This window comes from Taeniopygia guttata, chromosome 27, assembly GCF_048771995.1.
Source record: "Taeniopygia guttata chromosome 27, bTaeGut7.mat, whole genome shotgun sequence".
NCBI classification, from domain to species: Eukaryota; Metazoa; Chordata; class Aves; order Passeriformes; family Estrildidae; genus Taeniopygia; species Taeniopygia guttata.
The window spans coordinates 1,550,440-1,573,618 of record NC_133052.1 but is presented as its reverse complement, the minus strand read 5'-3'; the positions used below and the strand labels follow the sequence as shown (position 1 = coordinate 1,573,618).

General features: G+C 60.5%; 2 protein-coding genes across 2 annotated transcripts; one reads left to right on the top strand and one right to left on the bottom strand.

The window, feature by feature from the left end:
* The first annotated feature begins 57 nt into the window (after positions 1–57).
* Positions 58–15,495, top strand: GPR179 (G protein-coupled receptor 179). Its single transcript, XM_072919018.1, has 11 exons — positions 58–1,947; positions 2,678–2,786; positions 3,857–3,959; positions 4,582–4,778; positions 4,898–4,966; positions 5,229–5,338; positions 5,916–6,154; positions 6,480–6,618; positions 7,452–7,557; positions 8,153–8,299; positions 8,584–15,495. The coding sequence occupies exons 1-11, from the start codon at positions 1,106–1,108 to the stop codon at positions 14,770–14,772; spliced, it is 8,250 nt and encodes a 2,749-aa protein (XP_072775119.1). The 5' UTR covers positions 58–1,105; the 3' UTR covers positions 14,773–15,495.
* A 1,284-nt stretch (positions 15,496–16,779) lies between these two features.
* On the bottom strand, positions 16,780–23,179 carry MRPL45 (mitochondrial ribosomal protein L45). Its single transcript, XM_030256188.4, has 8 exons — positions 23,033–23,179; positions 22,695–22,887; positions 21,561–21,678; positions 20,400–20,498; positions 19,837–19,885; positions 18,654–18,803; positions 17,770–17,943; positions 16,780–17,145 (listed from the first exon to the last, which is right to left on the bottom strand). The coding sequence occupies exons 1-8, from the start codon at positions 23,066–23,068 to the stop codon at positions 17,107–17,109; spliced, it is 858 nt and encodes a 285-aa protein (XP_030112048.4). The 5' UTR covers positions 23,069–23,179; the 3' UTR covers positions 16,780–17,106.

The window sequence follows — 23,179 nt, the reverse complement described above, 5'->3', positions numbered from 1 at the left end:
CGCGCTTCCGCCGCTGGCCGCGCCCCCCCGGTGCCGGTCCCGCCTCTCCCGGTGGTTCTGGTCCCTCCCCGGTGTGGAGGCCGCGCCCCCGAGCCCCCCGGCCGCACGTGGAGGGGCCGCGGGGACACCGGGAGCCGCTCCGAGCCCCGCACCCACCGGCGGCACCGGCACCGAGGGTGGCTCCGGCATCCGCGGGCGGGACCCGCTCCGAGCCCCGGGAGCCGCTGCGGGTCCGCAGTACCCACGGGCGGGACCGGTTCCGAACCCCGGCACCACCGTGGTCCCGGCACCCACGGGGACAGGCGGGGCACGGATGGTGGGGCCGGGGGGTGGGGAAGGGCTCCCGGACACGCAGCTCCGGCCGTGACCCGTGGGACTCATCCCCCGCTCCGGGACCGGCGAATGCGGTGGGGGAAACTGAGGCACGGGCACGCTGCGCGGCTCTTGCCCGGTTCTGGCGGGCGGTGCGTCCCAACCGGAGCAGAGGGGACGGGGACCGGCTCTCCCCACGGGCTGGGGCTGGGGAAGGTCATCGTTTCTTGAGGCTGGAGCAAGGAAACTGAGGCACCCTCCCCTGCCTCAGTTTCCCCTCTGCACCCCGGGTGTGCTGCCCGGGACATCCCACTTGGGGGGTGCCCTCACCCAGCACCCCCAGCCCCGTGGGGACACCCCGCGTGGGTGAGGCCACCCCCCACTCCCACCCCATGGCCTGGGGGGCAGCGGACGCGACCCCGCGGGAGCCCCGTTCCCCCCGGCTGCCGAGGGGCCGCGGGGAAGGAAAATTCCGGTTGCCGTTGCCATGGCTTCCCGGCCGGACCGAGGGGCCGGGGCGCGGGGTCCCCTCGGGGCTCACACCGGGGGGCTCCGGGCATCGCTGCTGCCCGAACGGGAGCGCGGGGGCGGGCACGGGGGGGCTCCGGGCGGCGCCAGCCGCTGAACACGGTTTGGAGCCGGTGACGTCTGCTCCGGCATCGCCGAGGGAGGAGAACGGGCGGCAGAGCGCGGGGCCGGCTCCGGGCAGCTCGGGGTCGCTGCCCGCCATGCGCCCCCCGAGCCGGCCGGGGGAGCCGGCGGGGACCGGGGGGCTCCGCTGAGCCCCCCAGCCATGGGGCCGTGCCGGGGGGCGCCGCTCTGGGGCTTCCGCGCGGTGCTGCTGCAGGTCGCCGTGCTGGCGGCGGGGCAGCGCCCGCAGGAGAGACCCCCGCGGCCGGCGGGGTGGTCGCCGGCCCCCTCATCCCCGTGGGCGCCCACGGCGGAGCCGGGAGCGGCGGGGGACAGCGAGGGCTCGGCGGCAGCGCTGGCGTTCCTGCGCACGGGCGATGCCGAGCGCCTGGCCCGGGCCAACTGCAGCGGGGCTGTCGCCGCCGGTGCCCCCGGGCCCGGGCCACCCCCGGGGCTGCGGGCGGCCCTGCGAGCCGCCCCCGAGGCTCTGGCGCACGCCGCCAATTTCCTCAACATGCTCTTCCAGACCAACGACATCCGCGAGGCCAGCGTGGCCGAGGACGTGGAGTGGTACCAGGCGCTGGTCCGCAGCCTGGCCGAGGGGCACCCTTGGGTGCGCAGGGCTGTGCTGGCCCTCGACGCCCACCCGCTGGCGCCCAAGCCGCGGCTGATGCTGCAGGCCACCAAGGGGGACGGGCAGATCCTGCTGCAGGACGTGTCCAACGCCGCTCCCAGCCTGGGCAACCTCAGCTGGGACCACGAGTGGTTCACCGGCCTGAAGGCGCAGCGGCTCCCGGCGCTCCGCAAGCGGCTGCTCAGCAACGACCTGCGCAGCCTGGAGACCCCCAAGTGGCAGCGGGGGGACAGCTACCTGGGGGACCCGGGCCACGTGCGGTGGTCGCCGCCCTTCCTGGAGTGCCGCGAGGGTCGCTTCGTGCCCACCTGGGCCGTCACGCTCTCCTCCGCCTTCTACGGGCTCAAGCCCGACCTCAGCCCCGAGTTCAAGTAAGTGGAGCCCCGAGGGGTTTGGGGGGTGTAAAAAGGGGTGTGGGGGTGCCCCGTGTGTGTGCTGGGGTGCAGCTGGATGTGTCACCCAGCCCGTGTCCCTCTGTGGGTGCCTGCGGGTGCGCGGGTGTTTTTACACGTCCCCTCCCGCTGTCCCCTGTGCTGCCCCACCTTGCGCTGCCACCCCCTGTCACTGCTGCGCTGGGGGTGGGTGAGCCGGGTCGGGACCCCTCCCGCGATTGGGGGGTCCCTACTGCGCCCCACCGTGCGAGGAGCCGCAGAGGGAGGCGGTGGGGAGGGAAGGGTCAGCTGGGATCAGCCCCAGAGCCGGGACACGGTCCCATTTCCAAGGGGACATCCGTGTCCCCTTTGGAGAGCCCAGGGAAGAGCGTTGGTCCCGCGGGGCACCTGGGGGCCACCCCAGCGGCCCCAATTTCCCCATCTTTTGCATGAAAATCCCTCCGGAGGGGCGGAATTCCCAGCCAGGAGCTGCTGCCTCTGCCCCTGGCCCAGCTCCGGCCGCCCCAGCCACGGCTCCGAGGGACAGCAGCCCTGTCCGGGGCGCTGGGGACATCGCTACCGCTGTCACTGTCCCCCCGGGCCGTGCCCCAGCCCCACCGCGGCTGGATGGAGCGCTGGGGCTCGGCCACTCCGGGTGGGTGGCACGGGGTGGGCACAGGGACGCCCCACGCCGCCCCCCGGGCCGGGCTGACCCCGTCCCTGGTGACAGGGGGGTCGTGCGGGTGGACGTGGAGCTGCGGGACGTGGCCATCGACCAGTGCTCCAGCGGGCCGGGCTGGTTCTCGGGCACGCATCGCTGTGACCTCAACAGCACCCAGGTACCGGCCCTGGCACCCCGCACCGCGTCCCTTCCCCTGCCAGGACCTGGGCACCCCGCACCGCGTCCTCTCCCCTGCCAGGACCGGAGTACCCCACACTCCATCCCATTCCCTGTCAGGACCGGGGTACCCCACACTCCATCCCCTGCCAGGACCGGGGTACTCCACACTCCATCCCATTCCCTGCCAGGACCGGGGTACCCCACACTCCATCCCATCCCCTGCCAGGACCGGGGCACCCCGCACCCACAACCACCCCCGTAGCCCCGGGCCCGCGTCCCTCCCTCCGGGCTGAGCTTTATCCTCTCCCTCCCGGGCGGATCCATCTGCTCGGCTCAGCTGCTCCCGCACCGCGCCCGGAGATTTATCGTGCAAATCTTCCCTCCCCACCTCCAGCCCCGCCGTGTGACCCGGTGGGCACGGTGGGCACGGGGGGCACGGCGGGCACGGTGGGCACGATGAGATCGGGGCCTGGCAGCATCACCCGGCCCCTCCAGCGGTGCCCACCCCGGGGACACAGCGGTGCCCACCCCGGGGACACAGCGGTGCCCACCCCGGTGACACAGCGGTGCCCACCCCGGTGACACAGCGGTGCCCGAGCGTTTCGGGGCTCGGCACAACCAGCAGCACCCCCAGGCAGGGCGAACCCCGCAGCCCCCCAGCTTTGGGGTCCCACCAGAGCTGTCCCCAAGCTGTCGCCTGCTCTGTGCCCTGCCAGCGGTGCCTTCCAGAGGCCGGGCATCCCTCCGGGAAACAGCAGTGCCCGCGGGGCGGGATGCGGCCGGGGGGATTAGGGAGCGGGGCCGGGCCGGGGCTGCCGTCACGGCCGGGCAGGATTAGGGCGCTCGCTGCATTAGGTGTCCATTTAGGTTTTAGGGAGGGATTTGGGGCCAAGCTTTGGGTTTTAATTCTGAAATGTTTAACCACTGATTCCTCGCGGCTGTGGGGGAGGATGGCGGGGGGGGGTCAGGTATCCGTGAGCTGGGGGCTGCTGGAGCCCCTGGGGGGAGGGATTTGGGGACAGAGGGGACACGGGGGGTGGGGGACGTGTCTCAGGCTGTCCCTTTCAGTGTGTCCCCCAGGAGAGCCGCGGATTTGTCCTCGGGAGGTACCTGTGCAGGTGCAAGCCGGGCTTTTACAGGGCCAGCGGGGCGGGCAGCGGTGCCCGGGCGGGTGAGTGCCACCAGGCCCCGGGGACCCTGTGGTGGCACTCGGATACAGCAGCGGGGACCAGGGCTGGGGGGCTTTGGGGACACAGAACACGTGCCCTGGTCTGGGGGGTGCCACCAGGCCCTGGGATGTGGGGATTCCAGCCGGGATGTGGGGATCCCAGCCAGGATTTGGGGATCCCAGCTGGGATGTAGGGGTTTCAGCTGGGATGTAGGGGTTCCAGCCGGGATGTGGGGGTTCCAGCCGGGATGTGGGGGTTCCAGCCGGGGTGTGGGGGTCCCAGCCGGGATTTGGGGGTTCCAGTCGGGGTGTGGGGATCCCAGCCAGGATTTGGGGATCCCAGCCGGGATTTGGGGGTTCCAGCCGGGATGTGGGGGTTCCAGCCGGGATTTGGGGATCCCAGCCAGGATTTGGGGATCCCAGCCGGGGTGTGGGGGTTCCAGCCGGGATTTGGGGGTCCCAGCCGGGATGTGGGGGTTCCAGACAGGATGTGGGGGTTCCAGCCGGGATTTGGGGGTTCCAGCCGTGGTGTGGGGATCCCAGCCGGGATTTGGGGATCCCAATCACGATGTGGGGGTTCCAGCCAGGACGTGCTGACCCCACCTGTCCGTGGCTCTGTCCCCAGGTGTGGCAGGGACAGACGGGGGGTCCCGGCTGGGGTGCCGGCCGTGCCCGCCGGGCTGTGCCAGCTGCGAGGACGACGCGCCCTGCCTGGCGCAGGAGGACCGGGTGCTGCGGGCGGCGCTGCTGTCGTGCCAGGCCTGCTGCATGCTGGCCATCTTCCTCAGCATGCTCGTGTCCTACCACTTCCGACGGAGCAAGGCAAGCTGTCCCCGTGTCCCCCGAGCTCCGCTGTCACCCCAAACCCTGCGGGGTCAGGGATCCCCCTGCCCTGGCCCTGTCCCCTCTGAGGCTGCCCCCTCACGCCTCCATCCCTGCAGAGGATCCGGACATCAGGAATCATCCTGCTGGAGACCATCCTCTTCGGGTCCCTCCTCCTCTACTTCCCTGTGAGTGTCCAGCTGTCCCCAGGGCTGCAAAGCTCCAGGATGGGCTTTTGGGCACGGCTCCACCTAATTGTTAATTTTTGCTGGCACGGTCCCTGGGGGCTGCGGTATAAACCTTCTCAGAAAACCAAATCCCTTTTCTCCCGCTGGCTGCAGGATTTAATCCCTGCCCAAATCCCCTGTCCCCTCCTGCAGGGTCACGGGGGAGGGTGGCCCAGGGAAGCAGGTGGGATCCAGCCCCAGTTCCTCTCTCCTGCTGCTCCAGGTGTTCATCCTGTACTTCAAGCCCAGCGTCTTCCGCTGCATCGTCCTGCGCTGGGTGCGGATGCTCGGCTTCGCCATCGTCTACGGCACCATCACCCTCAAGCTCTACAGGTGGCTGGGACGGGGGGCTGGGGGCTGGGGACCCCACAGCGGGAAGGGTTTGGGGCTCAGGATCCCCACAGTGGGAAGAGTTTGGGTCTCAGGATCCCCAAAATGGGAAGGGTTTGGGTCTCAGGATCCCCAAAATGGGAAGGGTTTGGGTCTCAGGACCCCCACAGGGCACTGTGGGAAGGGTTTGGGTTCTTAGGACCCCCAAAGTGGGGAGAGCGTGGGACTCCCAAAATGGGATGAGTTTGGGTCCCACTGGGATGGATTTGGGGTCTCACTGGGATGGATTGGGGGTCTCACTGGGACAGGCTGGGTCCCAGTGGGAAGGGCTGGGTCTCACTGGGAGGGGTTGGGGTCTCACTGGGATGGATGGGGTCTCAGTGGGATGGGCAGGGGTCCCATTGGGATGGGTGGGGGTCTCAGTGGGAGGGCTGTCTGTCCCTGGGATGGGCAGGGGTCCCATTGGGATGGGCTGGCTGTCACTGGGATGGGCTGGCTGTCCCTGGGATGGGCAGGGGTCCCATTGGGATGGGCAGGGGTCCCAGCAGACGGTCGGGCTCTCACCCCGCGCCCCGGGCAGGGTGCTGGAGGTGTTCCTGTCCCGCACGGCGCGGCGCGCTCTCCCCGTGCCCGGCGGGCCCGCGCTGCGGCTGCTGGTGCCCATCCTGCTGCCCCTGCTCTGGTTCCTGGCGGCCTGGACCGCGGGCGCGCTGCAGAACGCCCGCAGGAACATCCCGCTGGTCATCCCCGCCCAGACCGCCCGCGGCCTCCGCTTCTCCCGCTGCGGCCACGACTGCTGGGACTACATGATGGTCATCGGTGAGACGGCCCCCGGCGCGGCCTGGGGGTCCCCACGGCCCCCGGACCCCATCCCACAATTTGGGGCTTTCATTCCCTTGTCCCTTGAATCCACCTGAAGGAGGATTAAAGGTTTCAAGGTTTCAAGGAGGGTTGGGGTCCCCCAGCTGCCCCCCACCCTCTCCTCTGAGCACCCCCCGGTGCTGAGTCCCAAACTTCAGCAAGGCCACGCCGGGGGATGCTCCAAACTCGGCTCTAAGCCGGGGTGAGGGGGGTGGGCAGCACCCCAAAAGCTGCCCAGGGGTGGGGTGTGGCCGCTCAGGGTGCGTCCTGCTCTGCCCCACAGCCGAGATGCTGTTCCTGCTGTGGGGCAGCTTCCTGTGCCACGCCACGCGCGCCGTGCCCTCGGCCTTCCATGAGCCCCGCTACCTGGGCATCGCCCTGCACAACGAGCTCCTGCTCTCTGCCACCTTCCACCTGCTCAGGTAGGGCCGGGCGCCACGGCTGCCACCCCCGGGGGTGCTCAGGGGTGGGAAGGGTTTGGGTGCTCAGGATCGGCGGAGAAAAGGGATTTGGGTGCTCTGGATCTGTGGAGAAAAGGGGATTTGGGTGCTCTGGATCCCCACAGTGGGAAGGGTTTGGGTGCTCAGGATCTGCGGAGAAAAGGGAAAAGGGGCTTTGGGTGCTCTGGATCTGCAGAGGAAAGGGGATTTGGGTGCTCGGGATCTCCAGAGAAAAGGAGGTTTGGTTGCTCAGGATCCCCACAGTGGGAAGGGTTTGGGTGCTCTGGATCTACGGAGAAAAGGGGCTTTGGGTGCTCGGGATCTGCAGAGGAAAGGGGATTTGGGTGCTCAGGACACCCACAGTGGGAAGGGTTTGGGTGCTCTGGATCCCTCAGACTGAGAAGAATTTTAATGCTCTGGATCTCCAGAGAAAAAGGGCTTTGGAGAAAAGGGGGTGATCAGGATCCTCAGCATAGGAAGGGTTTGGGTGCTCTGGATCTCCAGAGAAAAGGGTTTGGGTGCTCTGGATCTGTGGAGAAAAGGGGCTTTGGGTGCTCTGGACCCCCACAATGGGAAGGGTTTGGGTGCTCGGGATCTGCGGATAAAAGCGGTTTTGGGTGATCAGGATCCTCAGCATGGGAAGGGTTTGGGTTCCCAGGATCTCCAGAGAAAAGGGATTGAGTGCTCTGGATCTGCAGAGAAAAGGGGCTTTGGGTGCTCTGGACCCCCACAATGGGAAGGGTTTGGGTGGCCAGGCAGAGGGGGTTGTGGGGTCTGGAGGTGGGAGCTGGCACTGCCCTCCTGGTCCCTTCCAGGTTCCTGATCGTCCCCTCGCTGCACCCGGACTGGACTCTGCTGCTCTTCTTCGCTCACACCCACGGCACCATCACCATCACCCTGGCCCTGCTCTTCATTCCCAAGGTATCCTAGGGAAGGAACGGAGCTGGGGAAGGGGCTGGAGCACCGGGAGAGCCTCAGGGAGCTGCGGGGCTCAGTCAGGAGAAGAGGAAGCTCAGAGGGACCTTCTGGCTCTCCACAGGTCCCTGACAGGACCTGGGCAGGGTCAGGCTTTGCTCCCAGGAAATGGGGACAGGAGCAGAGGGAACAGCCTCAGGGTTTGCCAGGGAAGGTTTGGGTTGGACACTGGGGCAATTCCTCATGGAGAGGGTGGTCAGGCATTGGAACAAGCGGAGTCCCCACCCCTGGAAGCGCTCGAGAACCTGTGGATGTGGCTTTGTCAGCACTGGGGGAACAGCTGGACACGCTGACCCTGGAGAGCTTTTCCAGCCCCCACAGTTCCAATCCCAAGCACCCAAAGCCCCTTTTCTCTGGAGATCCCGAGCACCCAAACCCCCTTTTCTGTGGAGATCCAGAGCACCCAAACCCTTCCCATTGTGGGGGTCCCAAGCACCCAAACCCCCTTTTCTCCGAAGATCCGATTCCATCACTCACACTGATCCCGGAGACTGGGGGAGCTGGGAGGGGACCCCAGGGTGACTCCCGCTGTCCCGCGCAGTTCCTGCCCTCGGGCTCGCCGCTGCGGGAGGAGATCACGGCCGAGGTGTACGAGGACGAGCTGGACATGCGGCGCTCGGGCTCCTGCATGAACAGCAGCATCGCGTCCGCCTGGAGCGAGCACAGTCTCGACCCCGATGACATTCGGGTGGGTGGCACACTCAGGACCTTCTTTTGACGCTAGCTGTGCAGAGTAAGAGGTGCCTTTCGCAATCTTTTCCTGATGCAAAGCAGAGGGAGGGGAATAAGGGGTGCAGGGTGACCCCACCCGGGTGGGCAAACCCGCTGCGTCCTCTGGGCAGCGCGGGGGGCTTTGGGGACACGGGGACACCGCGGGGCTCGGCGGGGCGGTCCCGGCCGCAGCCCCCGCTGTAGGCGCTCTGCTCTCTCCCTTTTCTCTCTGCCGCGTTCCCCGCTCCGCCCGCGGCGCAGGAGGAGCTGAAGAAGCTTTACCGACAGCTGGAGGTGCACAAGGCGTGGCGGATGGAGACCAACAACCCGCACCTGGCCAAGGAGCGCCGCTCCCGCCGCAGCCTCGCCCGCTCCATCCTGCGCCGCGGCGGGACCGAGAACAGCACCGGGGACCGGCCGGGGACCCCGGCCCGCCGCAGCTCCTCGGCCAAGCGGCTCGGGGATGCCTCCGGGACCGGCCTGAGGATGCGGGAGCAAAGTTCCCGGCGCCGCTCCTCATCCCTGCGCAAGTCCCGCAGCTCCGAGGGACCCCCGCGGGAGCCCCGCCGAGGGTCGCCCACCCCCAGCCCGCCCGAGGAGCCTCCGCCGGCGGCCGTGATGGACTCGGAGCAATCCGACAGCGACTCGCTGGACGCCGCCCCGCTCCTGTGCAAATCGGCCAGCGCCCAAAACCTGGCGGGGCACTGGCAGCGACCCCCGGGCCGCCCCCCGCCTTTGCAGAAGTCCCACAGCGTTGTCACCGGGGCGCGGGAGGCGGCGCTGCTGGCCGCCCGTTACCGGTGGCACGGCAGCCGCCACCTCTCCGCGCCGGCCCCGGGGGTCCCCAGCGCCACCGGCACCCCCCGGAGCCCCAGAGCCGAGAGGGGCTCGCAAGGGGACGCGGCGCCGCCGGGCGATGCCAAGGGACACCCACATGTCACCTACGCGCCCGTCAAAAGCGTCAGCGCTGACAGCGCCCGCCCGGCCAGGACGGTGCGGGTGACCGTGAGGAAAACGCCACCTCCGCCCCCCGTCCGCTACCAGAGCCTGCAGCGCTCGGGGACGCTCGGGGACAGCCCGGAGCCAGCGCCGGGACCCCCGGCACGGGCGGGACAGGCGGAGGGGACAGCAGGACACGACCCCGAGCGCGCGTCCCCCCCGGCAGGGAAGGGGACCCCGACGGCCACCTCGGCACACGTCTGTCCCTGGGAGCTGGTCCAGGACGAGATTCTGAGTAGGAAACAAAAAGCGGCCGAGGCAGCAGAGTCGGGGACCCCCGGTGACACAGCGGCCACCGGCCCCGGCCCCAAGCCGCCCCCCGGGAGAAGTTTCCGCAGCCTGGGACTCGCCATCAAAGCCCTCAACCGCTCCAGGGGGAAGAGCATCCTGAAAGGGAGAAGCGAGGGGAGCCTCAGGAAGAGGGGCAGCAGCAGGAGGGAGAAGCCGGGCCTGGCAGAGGCCTCGGCCGTGTCCTTCGGGGGGCTCAGCCCAAACCCCGCTGCCAAAACCCCCGAGGGGAGCGGGCAGAGCCTGGAGGCCCCCGCCCTCCAGCACAACAACAACGCCGCCACCCCCGGGGAAGCCGCGGGCTGGGGGGACAGCGGGACAGGAGGACAGTGGGACAGCCTGGCCGCGGGGACAGGCGATGGGGACAAAGCGGCAGAGGAGCCCAGCGCTGCCCGAGGGAACGCGGGCACTGGTGGGCGTCTGGAGCCACCCAGCGCGGGCCACCAAGGAGCTGAATGTCCCCCGGAGGTGGCGCGGGCACGGGAAAGGGACGAGGACGTTCCTGGGGTCACAGCGGAGGAAGGGACACTCGATGAGCTCGAGGGGACCAGCGGGTCCTTCCAGCCCCGGGCCCACCCGGAGGAGGAGCAGCCGCCTGCGAAGCCCACCCCGAGCAGCGTGCGGGGCGCGGCGGGGCCGGAGCCGCGGGCTGGGCTCGGTCCGCCCGGCTCGCTCGGAACCCCGGCAGCAAGGGGAGCCCTGCTGCGCCAGCAGGCCATCGCTCCCCGGGAGGATGCAGAGAGCCCAGAGAGCCCGGACAAGGCGCTGGCAGAGCGGAGCGGCCAGCCCGACTCCGAGAGGGTCCCCGGAACGAGCTGGAGCGGGGCTGGGAGAGCGCAGGGGGAGCTCAGTCCTGCGGGAACGCGGGGAGAGTCCAGCCCCAAAGCAGGAACCTGCCCGGGGATGGGCGGCAGCGAGGGGGATTCTCAGCGCTCTCCGGGCATGGAAAAGCCACCAGAGCTGCCCAAAGCAGCCCCGGAGGAAGCGGAGGGCAGGAGGGCTGAGGTGTGCCCGTGGGAGAGCCGGGAACAGGGAGGGACTGTCCGAGCAGAAATCTGCCCCTGGGACACAGCAGGGGCTCTGCCAGAGCAGGGATCCCCCAAATCTGGAGGAGGGGTGGAGCAGCCTGGGATGGGGCTGGCAGGGAAACCCCCAGCTCTGCCCAAAGCCTCATCCCAGCGGGCTGGAACCACGGAGAGCAAAAATGCCAACATCTGTCCCTGGGAGGTGGAGGGCGAGCCGCGCCCAAAACCAGAGATCTGCCCCTGGGAAGAGGCTGCAGCTCCGTCGGGGAAGGAAAGATCGAGGCAGGACATGCGTGGCACTTCCAAAGGGGAAGGAAAAGTGGGAGCCAGAGCACCAGAGAAAGGAAAGAAGCACCCAGCCAAATCCCTGCCCAAATCTCCTTCAGGGAGATCCCAGAGCTCGGAGAAGGCAGAGATCTGTCCCTGGGAGAGTCAGGACCTTAAATCCAGTGACAAAGCTGAAATCTGTCCCTGGGAAGTGGCAACACCTCAGCTGGAGAAAGGAAGAGCCCCAAGTAAGGAGAAACTCCCAGGAAAAGCAACAACCAAAGCTCTGGAGAAGGGCAGCAGAGAGAGGGAATCGATCTGTCCCTGGGAGTCTCAGGGCTCGAAATCCAGTGACAAAGCTGAAATCTGTCCCTGGGAGTCTCAGGGCTCGAAATCCAGTGACAAAGCTGAAATCTGTCCCTGGGAGGTGGCAACACCTCAGCTGGAGAAAGGAACAGCCCCAGGTAAGGAGAAACTCCCAGGAAAAGACACAACCAAAGCTCTGGAGAAGGGAAACAGAGACCAAGAGTCTGTCTGTCCCTGGGAGAGCCCAGACACAGAGCTGCCCCTGGCCAAACCCCAAACTGGGAGCTCAGCACTGCCCAAAGGAGCTCCAGGGAAATCCCAGAGCTCGGAGAAGGCAGAGATCTGTCCCTGGGAGGTTGAATCCAGCAGTAAAGCCGAGATCTGTCCCTGGGAAGTGGCTGAAGCTCCCTGCCAGCAGCCAAAGGCAAAGCAGGTCCCTGCTGGGGGCACCAAGGGGGACAAGCGCATCTCGCGCCAGGCAGCGCTGGCCAGCCCGGAGAGATCCCTGGGCAGCAGAGACCAAGTGTCCGTCTGTCCTTGGGAGAGCCTGGAAACAGAGCAGCCTCCAAGCAAACCCCAACCTGGGAGCTCAGCACTGCCCAAAGCTCCTTCAGGGACACCCCAGAGCTCAGAGAAGGCAGAGATCTGTCCTTGGGAGAGTCAGGACCTTAAATCCAGTGACAAAGCTGAAATCTGTCCCTGGGAGGTGGTTGAACCTCAGTTGCAGGAGGGATCAGCCCCAGGAAAGGGTAAATTCCCAGGAAAAGAAGCATCTAAAGTTCTGGAGAAGGGAAACAGAGACCAAGAGTCTGTCTGTCCTTGGGAGAGCCCAGACATGGAGCAGCACCTGGCCAAACCCCAAACTGGGAGTTCAGTACCGTCCAAATCCCCTTCAGGGAGATCCCAGAGCTCGGAGAAGGCAGAGATCTGTCCCTGGGAGAGTCAGGGCTCTAAATCCAGTGACAAAGCTGAAATCTGTCCCTGGGAGGTGGCTGCACCTCAGCTGGAGAAAGGAACAGCCCCAAGTAAGGAGAAACTCCCATCAAGAGAAGCCTCTAAAATTCTGGAGAAGGGGAGCAGAGACCGAGAGTCTGTCTGTCCATGGGAGAGCCCAGACACAGAGCAGCCTCTGGCCAAATCCCAAACTGGGAGCTCAGAATTGCCCAAAGCTCCTTCAGGGACATCCCAAAGCTCAGAGAAGGCAGAGATCTGTCCTTGGGAGGGTCAGGACCTTATATCCAGTGACAAAGCTGAAATCTGTCCCTGGGAAGTGGCAACACCTCAGGTGGAGAAAGGAACAGCCCCAGGTAAGGAGAAACTCCCAGGAAAAGCAGAGACCAAAGCTCTGGAGAAGGGGAGCAGAGAGAGGGAATCGATCTGTCCCTGGGAGTCTCAGGGCTCGAAATCCAGTGACAAAGCTGATGTCTGTCCCTGGGAGGTGGTTGAACCTCAGCTGGAGAAAGGAACAGCCCCAGGAAAGGAGAAATTCCCATCAAGAGAAGCCTCTAAAGTTCTGGAGAAGAGGAGCAAAGACCGAGAGTCTGTCTGTCCTTGGGAGAGCCCAGACACAGAGCAGCCCCTGGCCAAACCCCAAACTGGGAGCTCAGAATTGCCCAAAGCTCCTTCAGGGACATCCCAAAGCTCAGAGAGCCTGAAAGCTGAAATCTGTCCCTGGGAGGCAGCTGCATCTCAGGTGGAGAAAGGAACAGCCCCAGGAAAGGAAAAACTCCCAGAAAAAGACACAACCAAAGCTCTGGAGAAGGGGAGCAGAGAGAGGGAATCGATCTGTCCCTGGGAGAGCCCAGACACAGAGCTGCCCCTGGCCAAACCCCAAACTGGGAGCTCAGCACTGCCCAAAGCTCCTTCAGGGACATCCCAGAGCTCGGAGAAGGCAGAGATCTGTCCCTGGGAGAGTCAGGACCTTAAATCCAGTGACAAAGCTGAAATCTGTCCCTGGGAGGTGGCTGCACCTCAGCTGGAGAAAGGAACAGCCCCAGGTAAGGAGAAACTCCCAGGAAAAGCAACAACCAAAGCTCTGGAGAAGGGCAGCAGAGAGAGGGAATCGATCTGTCCCTGGGAGTCTCAGGGCTCGAAATCCAGTGACAAAGCTGAAATCTGTCCCTGGGAAGTGGCAACACCTCAGCTGGAGAAAGGAACAGCCCCAGGAAAGGAGAAACTCCCATCAAGAGAAGCCTCTAAAATTCTGGAGAAGGGAAACAGAGACCGAGAGTCCGTCTGTCCATGGGAGAGCCCAGACATGCAGCAGCCTCTGGCCAAACCCCAAACTGGGAGCTCAGCACTGCCCAAAGCTCCTTCAGGGACATCCCAGAGCTCGGAGAAGGCAGAGATCTGTCCCTGGGAGGTCGGATCCAGCAGCAAATCTGAAATCTGTCCCTGGGAGTCTCAGGGCTCTAAATCCAGTGACAAAGCTGAAATCTGTCCCTGGGAGGCGGCTGAGCCTGAGCTGGAGAAAGGAACAGCCCCAGGTAAGGAGAGAGTTCCAGGAAAAGCAGAGACCAAAGCTCCAGAGAAGGGGAGCAGAGAGAGGGAATCGATCTGTCCCTGGGAGTCTCAGGGCTCTAAATCCAGTGACAAAGCTGAAATCTGTCCCTGGGAGGTGGCTGTACCTCAGCTGGAGAAAGGAACAGCCCCAGGAAAGGAGAGAGTTCCAGGAAAAGCAACAACCAAAGCTCTGGAGAAGGGCAGCAGAGAGAGGGAATCGATCTGTCCCTGGGAGAGCCCGGACACAGAGCTGCCCCCTGCCAAACCCCAAACTGGGAGCTCAGCACTGCCCAAAGCTCCTTCAGGGACATCCCAGAGCTCAGAGAAGGCAGAGATCTGTCCCTGGGAGAGTCAGGACCTTAAATCCAGTGACAAAGCTGAAATCTGTCCCTGGGAGTCTCAGGGCTCGAAATCCAGTGACAAAGCTGAAATCTGTCCCTGGGAGGCAGCTGAGCCTGAGCTGGAGAAAGGAAGAGCCCCAAGTAAGGAGAAACTCCCATCAAGAGACGCCCCTAAAATTCTGGAGAAGGGGAGCAGAGACCGGGAGTCCATCTGTCCTTGGGAGAGCCCGGACACGGAGGAACCGTCCCCGAAATCGGCAGTGGGGAAGGAGCCATCCAGCAAACCCGACAGCACAGAGAGCAGCAGATCTGCAATCTGCCCCTGGGAAGCAGCAGAGCCCACTGGGTTGGAGGAGGAAATCTCCCAGCCAGATGTGCAGGCACAGGTAGCCCCAGGAGCTTCCCCTGCAGGGGTGGGACGGCTGGGTGCCAGCGCTGTGTCTCCAACACTTCTGGAAAAATCCAGGGGCACATCCCACGGGGAAGCCCAGCACAAGCCCCTGTGCCGACTCCTGCCCGGCATCCGGCACCCAGGGGTGCGCAGCAGCCCCGGCCTGGCCGAGGTTTGTCCTTGGGAAGCTGCAGAGGCTCCAGCGGCACCGGCCAAGCCCAGTTTGGACATGAGGAAAAGCTCTGAGGTGTGTCCGTGGGAGGAGGAGAGCACGGATCCCTCCCGGACCTGCCCTGGGCAGGGCAGAGCCCGGGATGGGGGTGGGGTGTGAGTGGATCCCAACACCAGTGGCTCCATCCATCCATCCCTGGATTCCATCCATCCATCCATCCATCCCTCCACTCATCCATAGATCCCTCCACTCATCCATGGATCCATCCCTCTGTCCTTCCTTCCATCCATCCATGGATTCCTCCATCCATCCCTCCCTGGATTCCATCCATCCCTCCATGGATTCCATCAATTCATCCATCCATCCACTCATTCATGAATCCATCACTCTGTCCTTCCTTCCATCCATCCCTGGATTCCATCCATCCATCCATCCCTCCATGGATTCCATCATCCATCCATGGATTCCATCTATGGATTCCTTCCATCCATCCATCCATCCATCCATCCATCCATCCATCCATCCATCCATCCATCCATCCATCCCTCCATCCTCCATCCATACCTCCATGGATTCAATCCATCCATCCACTCCACCATGGATCCATCCCTCTGTCCTTCCCTCCATCTATCCATGGATTCCTTCCATCCATCCATCCCTCCACCTCTCCATGGATTCCATCAATCCATCCATGGATTCCAACCCTCCCTCCATGGATTCCATCCCTCCATCCATGGATTCCATCCCCCCACGGATCCACCCCGCTCCCCCCTGCCCAGCCCCGCAGTTGGACTGTGCTGGGGGCTCTGGGGCCGTGAGGCTGAAGCTCCTGGTCGTGTAATTTTGTGTAAATACAGGAAATAAATGGAATTCTCTACGGAGTGTGCTCGGAGGGGCTCAGCGAGGTGGGGACGAGCTGGGATACCCCAGGGAAGGGGCTGGAGAGGAAATCCAGCGCTGGAGGGGTTGAGTGGCTGGAAGGAAATGCCATTCTCCCCAAAAAAACACATTCCACCCAAAAATCCCCTTTCCATTCTGGGGAACCCCACAGAACCCCAGATTTGGAGGGAAGGGGCCTTAAATCCCATCCAGGGACACCTCCCACTGTCCCAGGCTGCTCCAACCTGGCCCTGGACACTTCCAGGGATCCAGGGGCAGCCTCAGCTTCTCTGGGAATTCCATCCCAGCCCCTCAGGGAGGAATTCCTTCCCAAAATTCCATCTCTCCCTGCCCTCTGGCAGAGGGAACCCATTCCCCGTGCCCTGTCCCTTCATCCCTCTCTCCATCTTTCCCCATAGTTCCTTCAGGGAATCCTCCATGAGGTCACCCCAAATTCCCCTTTTCCAGCCTGAACAATCCCAATCCTCTCCTCCTTCTGGGTTCAGGAATTCCATCCCCTCCCGCCCTGGGATCCACGGAGGGATCTGAGCTCCCACACTCAGCTCCGTGGAAAAGGTTTTGTTTTTTTGGTTTTTTTTTTAGGGAAAGATTGCGACAATTTTAAAATAATAAAATAAAACAATAAAATAATAAACAAATAAAAACAATTTTTAGGATTGTGACACCCCTGTGACATCCCAAGGGACATGGCAGGGATTCCACTGCTGGCTCCTCTCCCAGCACGGCACAAAGAGGAGCTCCTGCCCTCCCAAAATGGAACACGGAGAAGCAAAAAGGAGCCACAGCTCCTTTTTTTTTTTTTTTTTTACAGCTCTGCAAAATCCCTCTCAAGGAAGAAATAAAAATTCCCTGAACTCTCCCACGCTCTGGAAGTGGCTGAGTTAAAAAGCAGGACGAGATGGAGAAAAGGGTTTGTTCTTGGGTGAGCAGGGAGGGTTTTTCTCTGTGATTGAGGAGAACTGGCTGAGCAGAGCAGGAACAGAGAAGGAGCCTCACAGAGGGAAAAAACAAAAAGTGTTTTCCCAGCCCAGGAAAAGCAGGGACAGCAGCAAATGTCACCGTGCCTACAGGATGGTGCCAGTCCCTCGGTGACAACACCAGCTCTGCCACCAACACCAACCCCAGACCCTTGTCAGGAATCAGAACTGAAATTAAATCAAATTATCAGCTCCTCCGGCAACCACAGAACTTGACTTAAAAGTTCTCATGGTTTCTGTTAAAAAATAGGAGTTTGAGAAAGAGATGGGAAAAAACGGTGCCAACAGCCACTGGTGAAGTTTTAATGACTGAGCAGCAGGTCTGTGACACTCCCCATGGAGGTGACAAATATCCCAAGGGCTCTCCCATGGAATTCCAGGACAGAGGGTGGCCTGTGGATGCTCCCGAGGCTCCTCATCCTCATGGAAACCCAGCGAGGGTGAGGCTCGCTCCTTTTGAAGGATTTGTCCCTTCAATTTGAAGGACAAAATTTAGAGTGGCTGGAGCCCGTTCCCGAAGGCACAGCCACGTCCGACACATTCCCAACCCTCCCTCCTGGCCTGTTTGCTGTCCCTGTCCACGTTCCAGAACTTTCTACTTCCCTGCTTCGTGCTCCTATGAGGGATCTGGGGCTGGGCCAGGAATCATCACGGTCTGCAAGAGCAAGGGACAAAAATCAGCAGGAAAAAAGGGGAGCAGAGGGTTCTGGAAAGGGGAAAAAAAAATGGGATCAGATGGAGGCAGGAGAAGGGAATGGGATGGGAAGCCTTGAATTACACTGGAATTCCCCTCTCCTTCTACTCCAACACCCATTTTTAGTAACACAGGAAGGCAGGGACACTTTTCAAGGTCGGGCACAGGGGGGAAATAATTCCCAAAATTATCCCACACCTGCCCTCAGCCATTCCAGGCCCTCAGCCTCCCATTCCAGCTCCCAGGTGCTCCAGGGAACAATTCCATGGAAATTCCAAACAGCTCTGCTTTGTCCAGAATGATCCCCAGGGATCTGCATTTTCCCCTCTGGGAACTGCATTTTCCCAGCCTTTTCCCTTCATGATCCCATTTTTCCCCTTCACGATCCAAATTTTTCCCCCTTCACGATCCCATTTTTCCCCCCTTCACAATCCCATTTTTCCCCCCTTCACAATCCCATTTTTCCCCCTTCACAATCCCATTTTCCCCCCTCACAATCCCATTTTTCCCCCTCACAATCCCATTTTCCCCCCTCACAATCCCATTTTTCCCTGTCACAATCCCATTTCCCAGCTTTTTCCCCACCTTAATGATGGGATCCTTGGGTGGGGCCCACTCTGGGATGATCTTCCCGTGCATCCTCCACGTTCCATAGGGGTTCACCAGGTACCTCTCAAACACAACATATTCCAGAACATCCTTGGGAATTTCCTCCCCACCGTACATGAGGCGCCCAAAGCGGTCGTAGATGGCCAAAATCTGCCAAAAGATAAAAAACAACAAAAAAAAAACCTGGATGTATGGGGTTTGGAGTGACCTGGGATAGTGGGAAGTGTCCCTGCCCATGGGATGGGATTTAAGGGGTCTCCAACCCAAAAAAAGTTTCAGATCTCTGGCAGCAGGTTGGGAATGGTGAAGGAAGATGGAGGGATGGATTTTCCTAGGGAGGAAAAGCTGGGAAAATTTGGATTGTTCATCCTGGATGACCTGAATGTGACTTTCCAGGAAAAGCTGGGAAAATTGGGATCATTCATCCTGAATGATCCAACCGTGACCTTCCAGGAAAGGCTGGAAAATTTGGATTGTTCATCCCGGAGAAGGATCCTGGATGATCCAACTGTGACTTTCCAATAAAAGCTGGGAAAATGAGGATTTTTCATGCTGGAGAAGGCTCCTGGATGACCTAAGTGTGACTTTGCAGGAAAGGCTGGGAAAATGGGGATTGTTCATCCCGGAGAAGGATCCTGGATGATCCAACTGTGACTTTCCAATAAAAGCTGGGAAAATGAGGATTTTTCATGCTGGAGAAGGCTCCTGGATGACCTAAATGTGACTTTCCAAGAAAAGCTGGGAAAACTGGGATTGTTCATCCTGGAGAAGGCTCCTGGATGACCTAAATGTGACTTTCCAATAAAAGCTGGGAAAATGGGTATTTTTCATGCTGGAGAAGGCCCCAGCCCGGGGCTCACCTGGCGGCTGTGCATCCTCACCGTCACCTGCCCGTAGAGGTTGCCCCGGTTCAGGAGGCCCTCGCAGCGCACGTGCACCACCCTGGGGGGCTCCAGGGACTCCACAAACCTCCACCGGATGGTTTTGTACCTGTTCCCACGCACCATGTCCTGCCAGCAGAAATCACATTGCAATTAATTCAATTATTAATGATTTTTTCACTCCTGACAGCGAAAACCAGCTCCGATTCAGTTGCTTCTTGTGGGGCTTTTTTTATATTTTTTTGTTTGTTTGTTTGTTTTGTTTTTTTGTTTCTTTCTTGTTAAGGTTACGATTGAAGGTATTTGAGATGGAATTTAGGTTTAGATGTTTAGGTTTTATTGATGTTTACATTTATGTATTTACTATGTTTAGATTTAGGTGTTTATTATTTTTATTGATATTATAAGTTGTAATTTTTACAGCATTTTACTAATAAGTTACAAAGCAGTTAACTCTTTCTATACAAAATCTTTTAAGGTTAAATTATTTAACTAAGAAATTATATTTAATTATATTAATTCTAGTTTTATTTTTGACTTAATAACCACTCAGAGTCCATAACACAGATTTTTCTGTTCAATTATAAAATACTACCTAATCTTGTGAAGAATAATTAGTTACTGTTCTAAAACTTCTATTTTGCCTTATATACATTGTTATATTTTAAAATGTTAAGTTTTTTACTTAGAGATATTACTTCTAATCAAACTACACATTTGTAATCTTAGTGTTATTAATCATTTTTGGAAGGTTTTTTTATTTTGGTCAAATATTGTATTTTCTTGTGGGTCTGCGCTCTTCAGCACAGAAAATTTAAAATTTTCAGCATCTGGGATTCTAACCCGACTCGGTTTGGATGTTAATGGGAACAATTAGAGAACACCACAAGCGTTTCATTGGTTGTTGATGAGTTTTGGGTTTTCCCTCCCAGCTCTTTGCTGAATCCAGAAAATAAATAAGATATCACCAGGTTTAGAAAACCTTAAAAAAAAAAAAAAAAAGGAAATAATTCCATTAAAAACGAGGCAGAGGATAAAATTTATAAAGTTTGAAATGCCATGGAAGTGATCCAGGCACCAATTCCTCCTCTGGGGTTGGATTGATGATCCCTGGGGGTGGGTCCCTTCCAGGTGAGACATCCCAAAAATTCCAGGCACTTACGGGGTAGCAGCGCTCGGTCACCAGGGAGTGAAGCTTCTGCTTGTTAAAGCTGCAAAGGAAACAGCCCCAGTCACCCCAGCACAGGGAAAGAGGTTCCCCAAAAAATTCCTGCTTTCCCCACAAATTCCTGCCATTTCTCCCACAAATTCCTGCCATTTCCCCACAAATTCCCCTTTTACTCCTACAAATTCCTGCATTTCCCCACAAATTTCTGCATTTCCCCACAAATTCCCCATTACCCCACTCAAGTTCCAGCTTTCCCCACACAAATTCATTCTTTCCCCACACAAATTCCACTTCCCGCCCCCAACAAATTCCCCCTTTCCTCCCCCACAAATTCCCCCTTTTTCCCCCACAAATTCCCCCTTTTCCCCCCCACTAAATTTCCCCCTTTCCCCCTCACACAAATTCATCCTTTCCCCCCACAAATTCCACTTTTTTCCCCCATACAAATTCCCCCTTTTCCCCCCACACAATTTCCTCACTTAAATTCCCTCTTTCCCCATAAATTCCACATTTCCCCCACAAATTCCAGCTCCTCGTGGGCCAGGGAACGGCCTTACTTTGCCAGGGAATTGTGAGCCTCAATAAATATCTCCTGGGCTTTCTCAGGGAAGGTTTTGGTGCTGAAATCTGGGTCGTGATCCTTGATCTTCCGCAGGCTGGGAAAGAAAAAAAATAAGGAAAGAACAGAATTGGAGCTGTCCTGGATGTTTGGATCCTATAGGATTCAATCCCAGCTTTTACCAGCTGAGAATTGGAGATCCCCCACTGAGACAAAACCTTCATGTCATAAAACAGCAAAATCCAAAAAATCCTAAAAAATTGGGAGTGCACAGTGTGGCAGTTTCCAACAAGAGAGGCGGGAACTCCAGGGGAAGGGGAACAACAACAAAAATGGGGGAAAAAGGGAGGAAACAACCTAAAATCCTAAAAATCATCCAGAGATCCCTCAGCCCCCTCACAGAAGGGGTTTGGGGGGTCCTGGGGGGAGGTCTTGGGGGACACAGGGGGGTCCTGGTGGGGGATTTAGGGTCCTGGGTGACACAGGGGGGTCCTAGGGGAGGATTTGGGGGGTCCTGGATGACCTGGGGGGACACAGGCAGGTCCTGGGGGAGGATTTGGGGGAATTTTGAGGGGATCTGGGGGGTCCTGGGTGGCCTGGAGGTAACTGGGGGCCACTCAGGGGTGTCTGGGGGAGTTTTCAGGTGATTTGGGGTGTCCTGGTTGACCTGGGGGAAGATCAGGTGGTCAAAGTGGGGGTCCTGAGGGGGATTTGGGGGGTCCTGGGGAAGTCTTGAGGAGATTTGGGGGGGTCTCAGTGGCCTGGAGGTGACCTGGGGGTCCAGAGGAATGTCCTGGGGGGATTTGGGCGATCTTGGGGGTCCCAGGTGGCCTGGAGGTAACACAATGGGGGGTCACAGGAGGATCCTGGGGAGATCTGGGGGAAACCTGAGGAGTTTTGAGGAGATTTGGGGTGTCCTGGGTGGCCTAGAAGTGACCTGGAGAGACACAGGAGGGTCCTGGAGGGGATTTGGGGTGCCCTGGAGGGAACCCAAGGGGGAACACAGAGGATTCCTGGATGGGTTTATGGGAGTTTTGAGGGGATTTGGGGTTCCCAGGTGACCTGGAGGTAGAAATACCTCAGGAACAGCCCCAGGAGAGGCAGAGCAGAGCTGCTGCAGCAGGTTAATTAAGCTAATTAGCCAACGAGGGGTACATACGCCAGCTGAGAAGCCGCTGTTTGCCTCAGCTTCTGCATCTGCTGCTTCACCCCGTCCTTGGACAGCGAGGTCAGGCGGGCATCGCCCTCGGGGGGGACGTAGGGATCCATGATTTCAGCTGGGGGTGGGAAAAGCAGCTCAGGAGGAGGCTCAGAACCCAGGGAATGGAGAGGGGAAAGGGGAGAATTGCTGATCTGAGAGAGAATTCCTGGGAATTTCAAGCAGAGAATTCCTGGGATAAGTTGGCCCACCGGTGCTGCTCTCTGCTGCTCACTCACAGCCCAGGGAAGGCATCAAAATGGCATCAAAATGAAGTTTAGAGGGGATTTTGGGAAGGAATTCCTCCCTGAAGGGCTGGGATGGAATTCCCAGAGAAGCTGTGGCTGCCCCTGGATCCCTGGAAGTGTCCAGGGCCAGGTTGGAGCAGCCTGGGACAGTGGGAGGTGTCCCTGGATGGGATTTAAAGCTCCTTCCCTCCAAATCTGGGGTTCTGTGGGGTTCCCCAGCCCTGGCTCGGAATGGAAAAGGAGATTTTTGGGTGGAATGTGGCTTTTTTTGGGAGCATGGCCTTTCCATTCTCCTTTCCTTCCTCTCCAGCCATGGCACGGGTGGCACTGGATGGGATTTAAGGTCGCTTGCCACCCAAACCATTCCATGATGCCACTTGCCAGATCCCTGTAGCATTGCTCCAATTTTTCCTCGTGGAGAAATGGAGTCGGGAGGGGATTTCGGGAAGAAATTCCTCCTTGTGAGGGTGCTCAGACCCTGGCACAGGCGTGGCTGTGGCAGCCCCAGGATCCCTGGAATTGTCCTGGATGAGGCTTGGAGCACTTGGGATTGGTGTGGCACTGGATGGATTTAATATCCCTTGGCAGGGGGTGGCACTGGATGGATTTAATGTCCCTTGCCACCCAAACCATTCCATGGTGCCACTTCCCAGAAATGTCCCTGGACAGGGCTTGGAGCACCTGGGATCGGGCAGGGGCAGCACTGGAGGGGCTTTCCCAACCCAAACCCCTCTGAAACTCCACGATTCGAGAAGAAGGCACCAAGAGCTTTAGAGACCAGGCAGGGAAGCCTCTGGGGAAGGAATTCCTCCTGATTTTGTCTCTCACATCACCCGTTTTGCCGTACCCGTGCAAGCCAAGAAGAAAGTGCGCTCCATGCGCTCGTCCGGGAATATCGGAGCCGCGGATCGGAGCCGCCATTCCTTCTCCTCAGCGCTCAGCTCCCGAGCCCACTCGGGCACCCGCGGCCATTTCCTCCTGCCCCTCACCGGCACAACCACACCGGGCAGGGCCCTGGGGCGCAGCAGCGACTCGGCACCCTGAGGAGAAACAACGGCAGAGCGCGGAGTGAGCCCGGCACCGCCAGCACCTTCATTTCCCCTCAGCCCTCAGCGCCCACAGCGCTGATCCCGCGGCCCCACAGCCGCTCCCCGGCGCCCCTCACGCCGCTCCGGCCGGTCCCACCTTCAGGCAGAGCCGCGCCGCCATGGCGGCCGCCATCTTGGCCCCGCCGCGGGGAGGGGGGGGGAGCGGGGGGGTGTGGGCGGGGCCTGGCGGCGCGCGCGCGCGCGGAGGGGCGTGGCCAGCGGGAGCCCGCGCCGCGCCCGCGAG

Coding starts and splice junctions, on each gene's coding strand:
- GPR179 (XM_072919018.1), top strand. CDS start 1,106: ATGGGGCCGTGCCGGGGGGCGCCGCTCTGGGGCTTCCGCGCGGTGCTG. Junction 1,948..2,677: donor GACCTCAGCCCCGAGTTCAA/GTAAGTGGAGCC, acceptor CCCTGGTGACAG/GGGGGTCGTGCGGGTGGACG. Junction 4,779..4,897: donor ACCACTTCCGACGGAGCAAG/GCAAGCTGTCCC, acceptor CCATCCCTGCAG/AGGATCCGGACATCAGGAAT.
- MRPL45 (XM_030256188.4), bottom strand. CDS start 23,068: ATGGCGGCCGCCATGGCGGCGCGGCTCTGCCTGAAG. Junction 20,499..21,560: donor ACAGCGGCTTCTCAGCTGGC/GTATGTACCCCT, acceptor TTTCTTTCCCAG/CCTGCGGAAGATCAAGGATC. Junction 18,804..19,836: donor TGACCGAGCGCTGCTACCCC/GTAAGTGCCTGG, acceptor TTCTGCTGGCAG/GACATGGTGCGTGGGAACAG.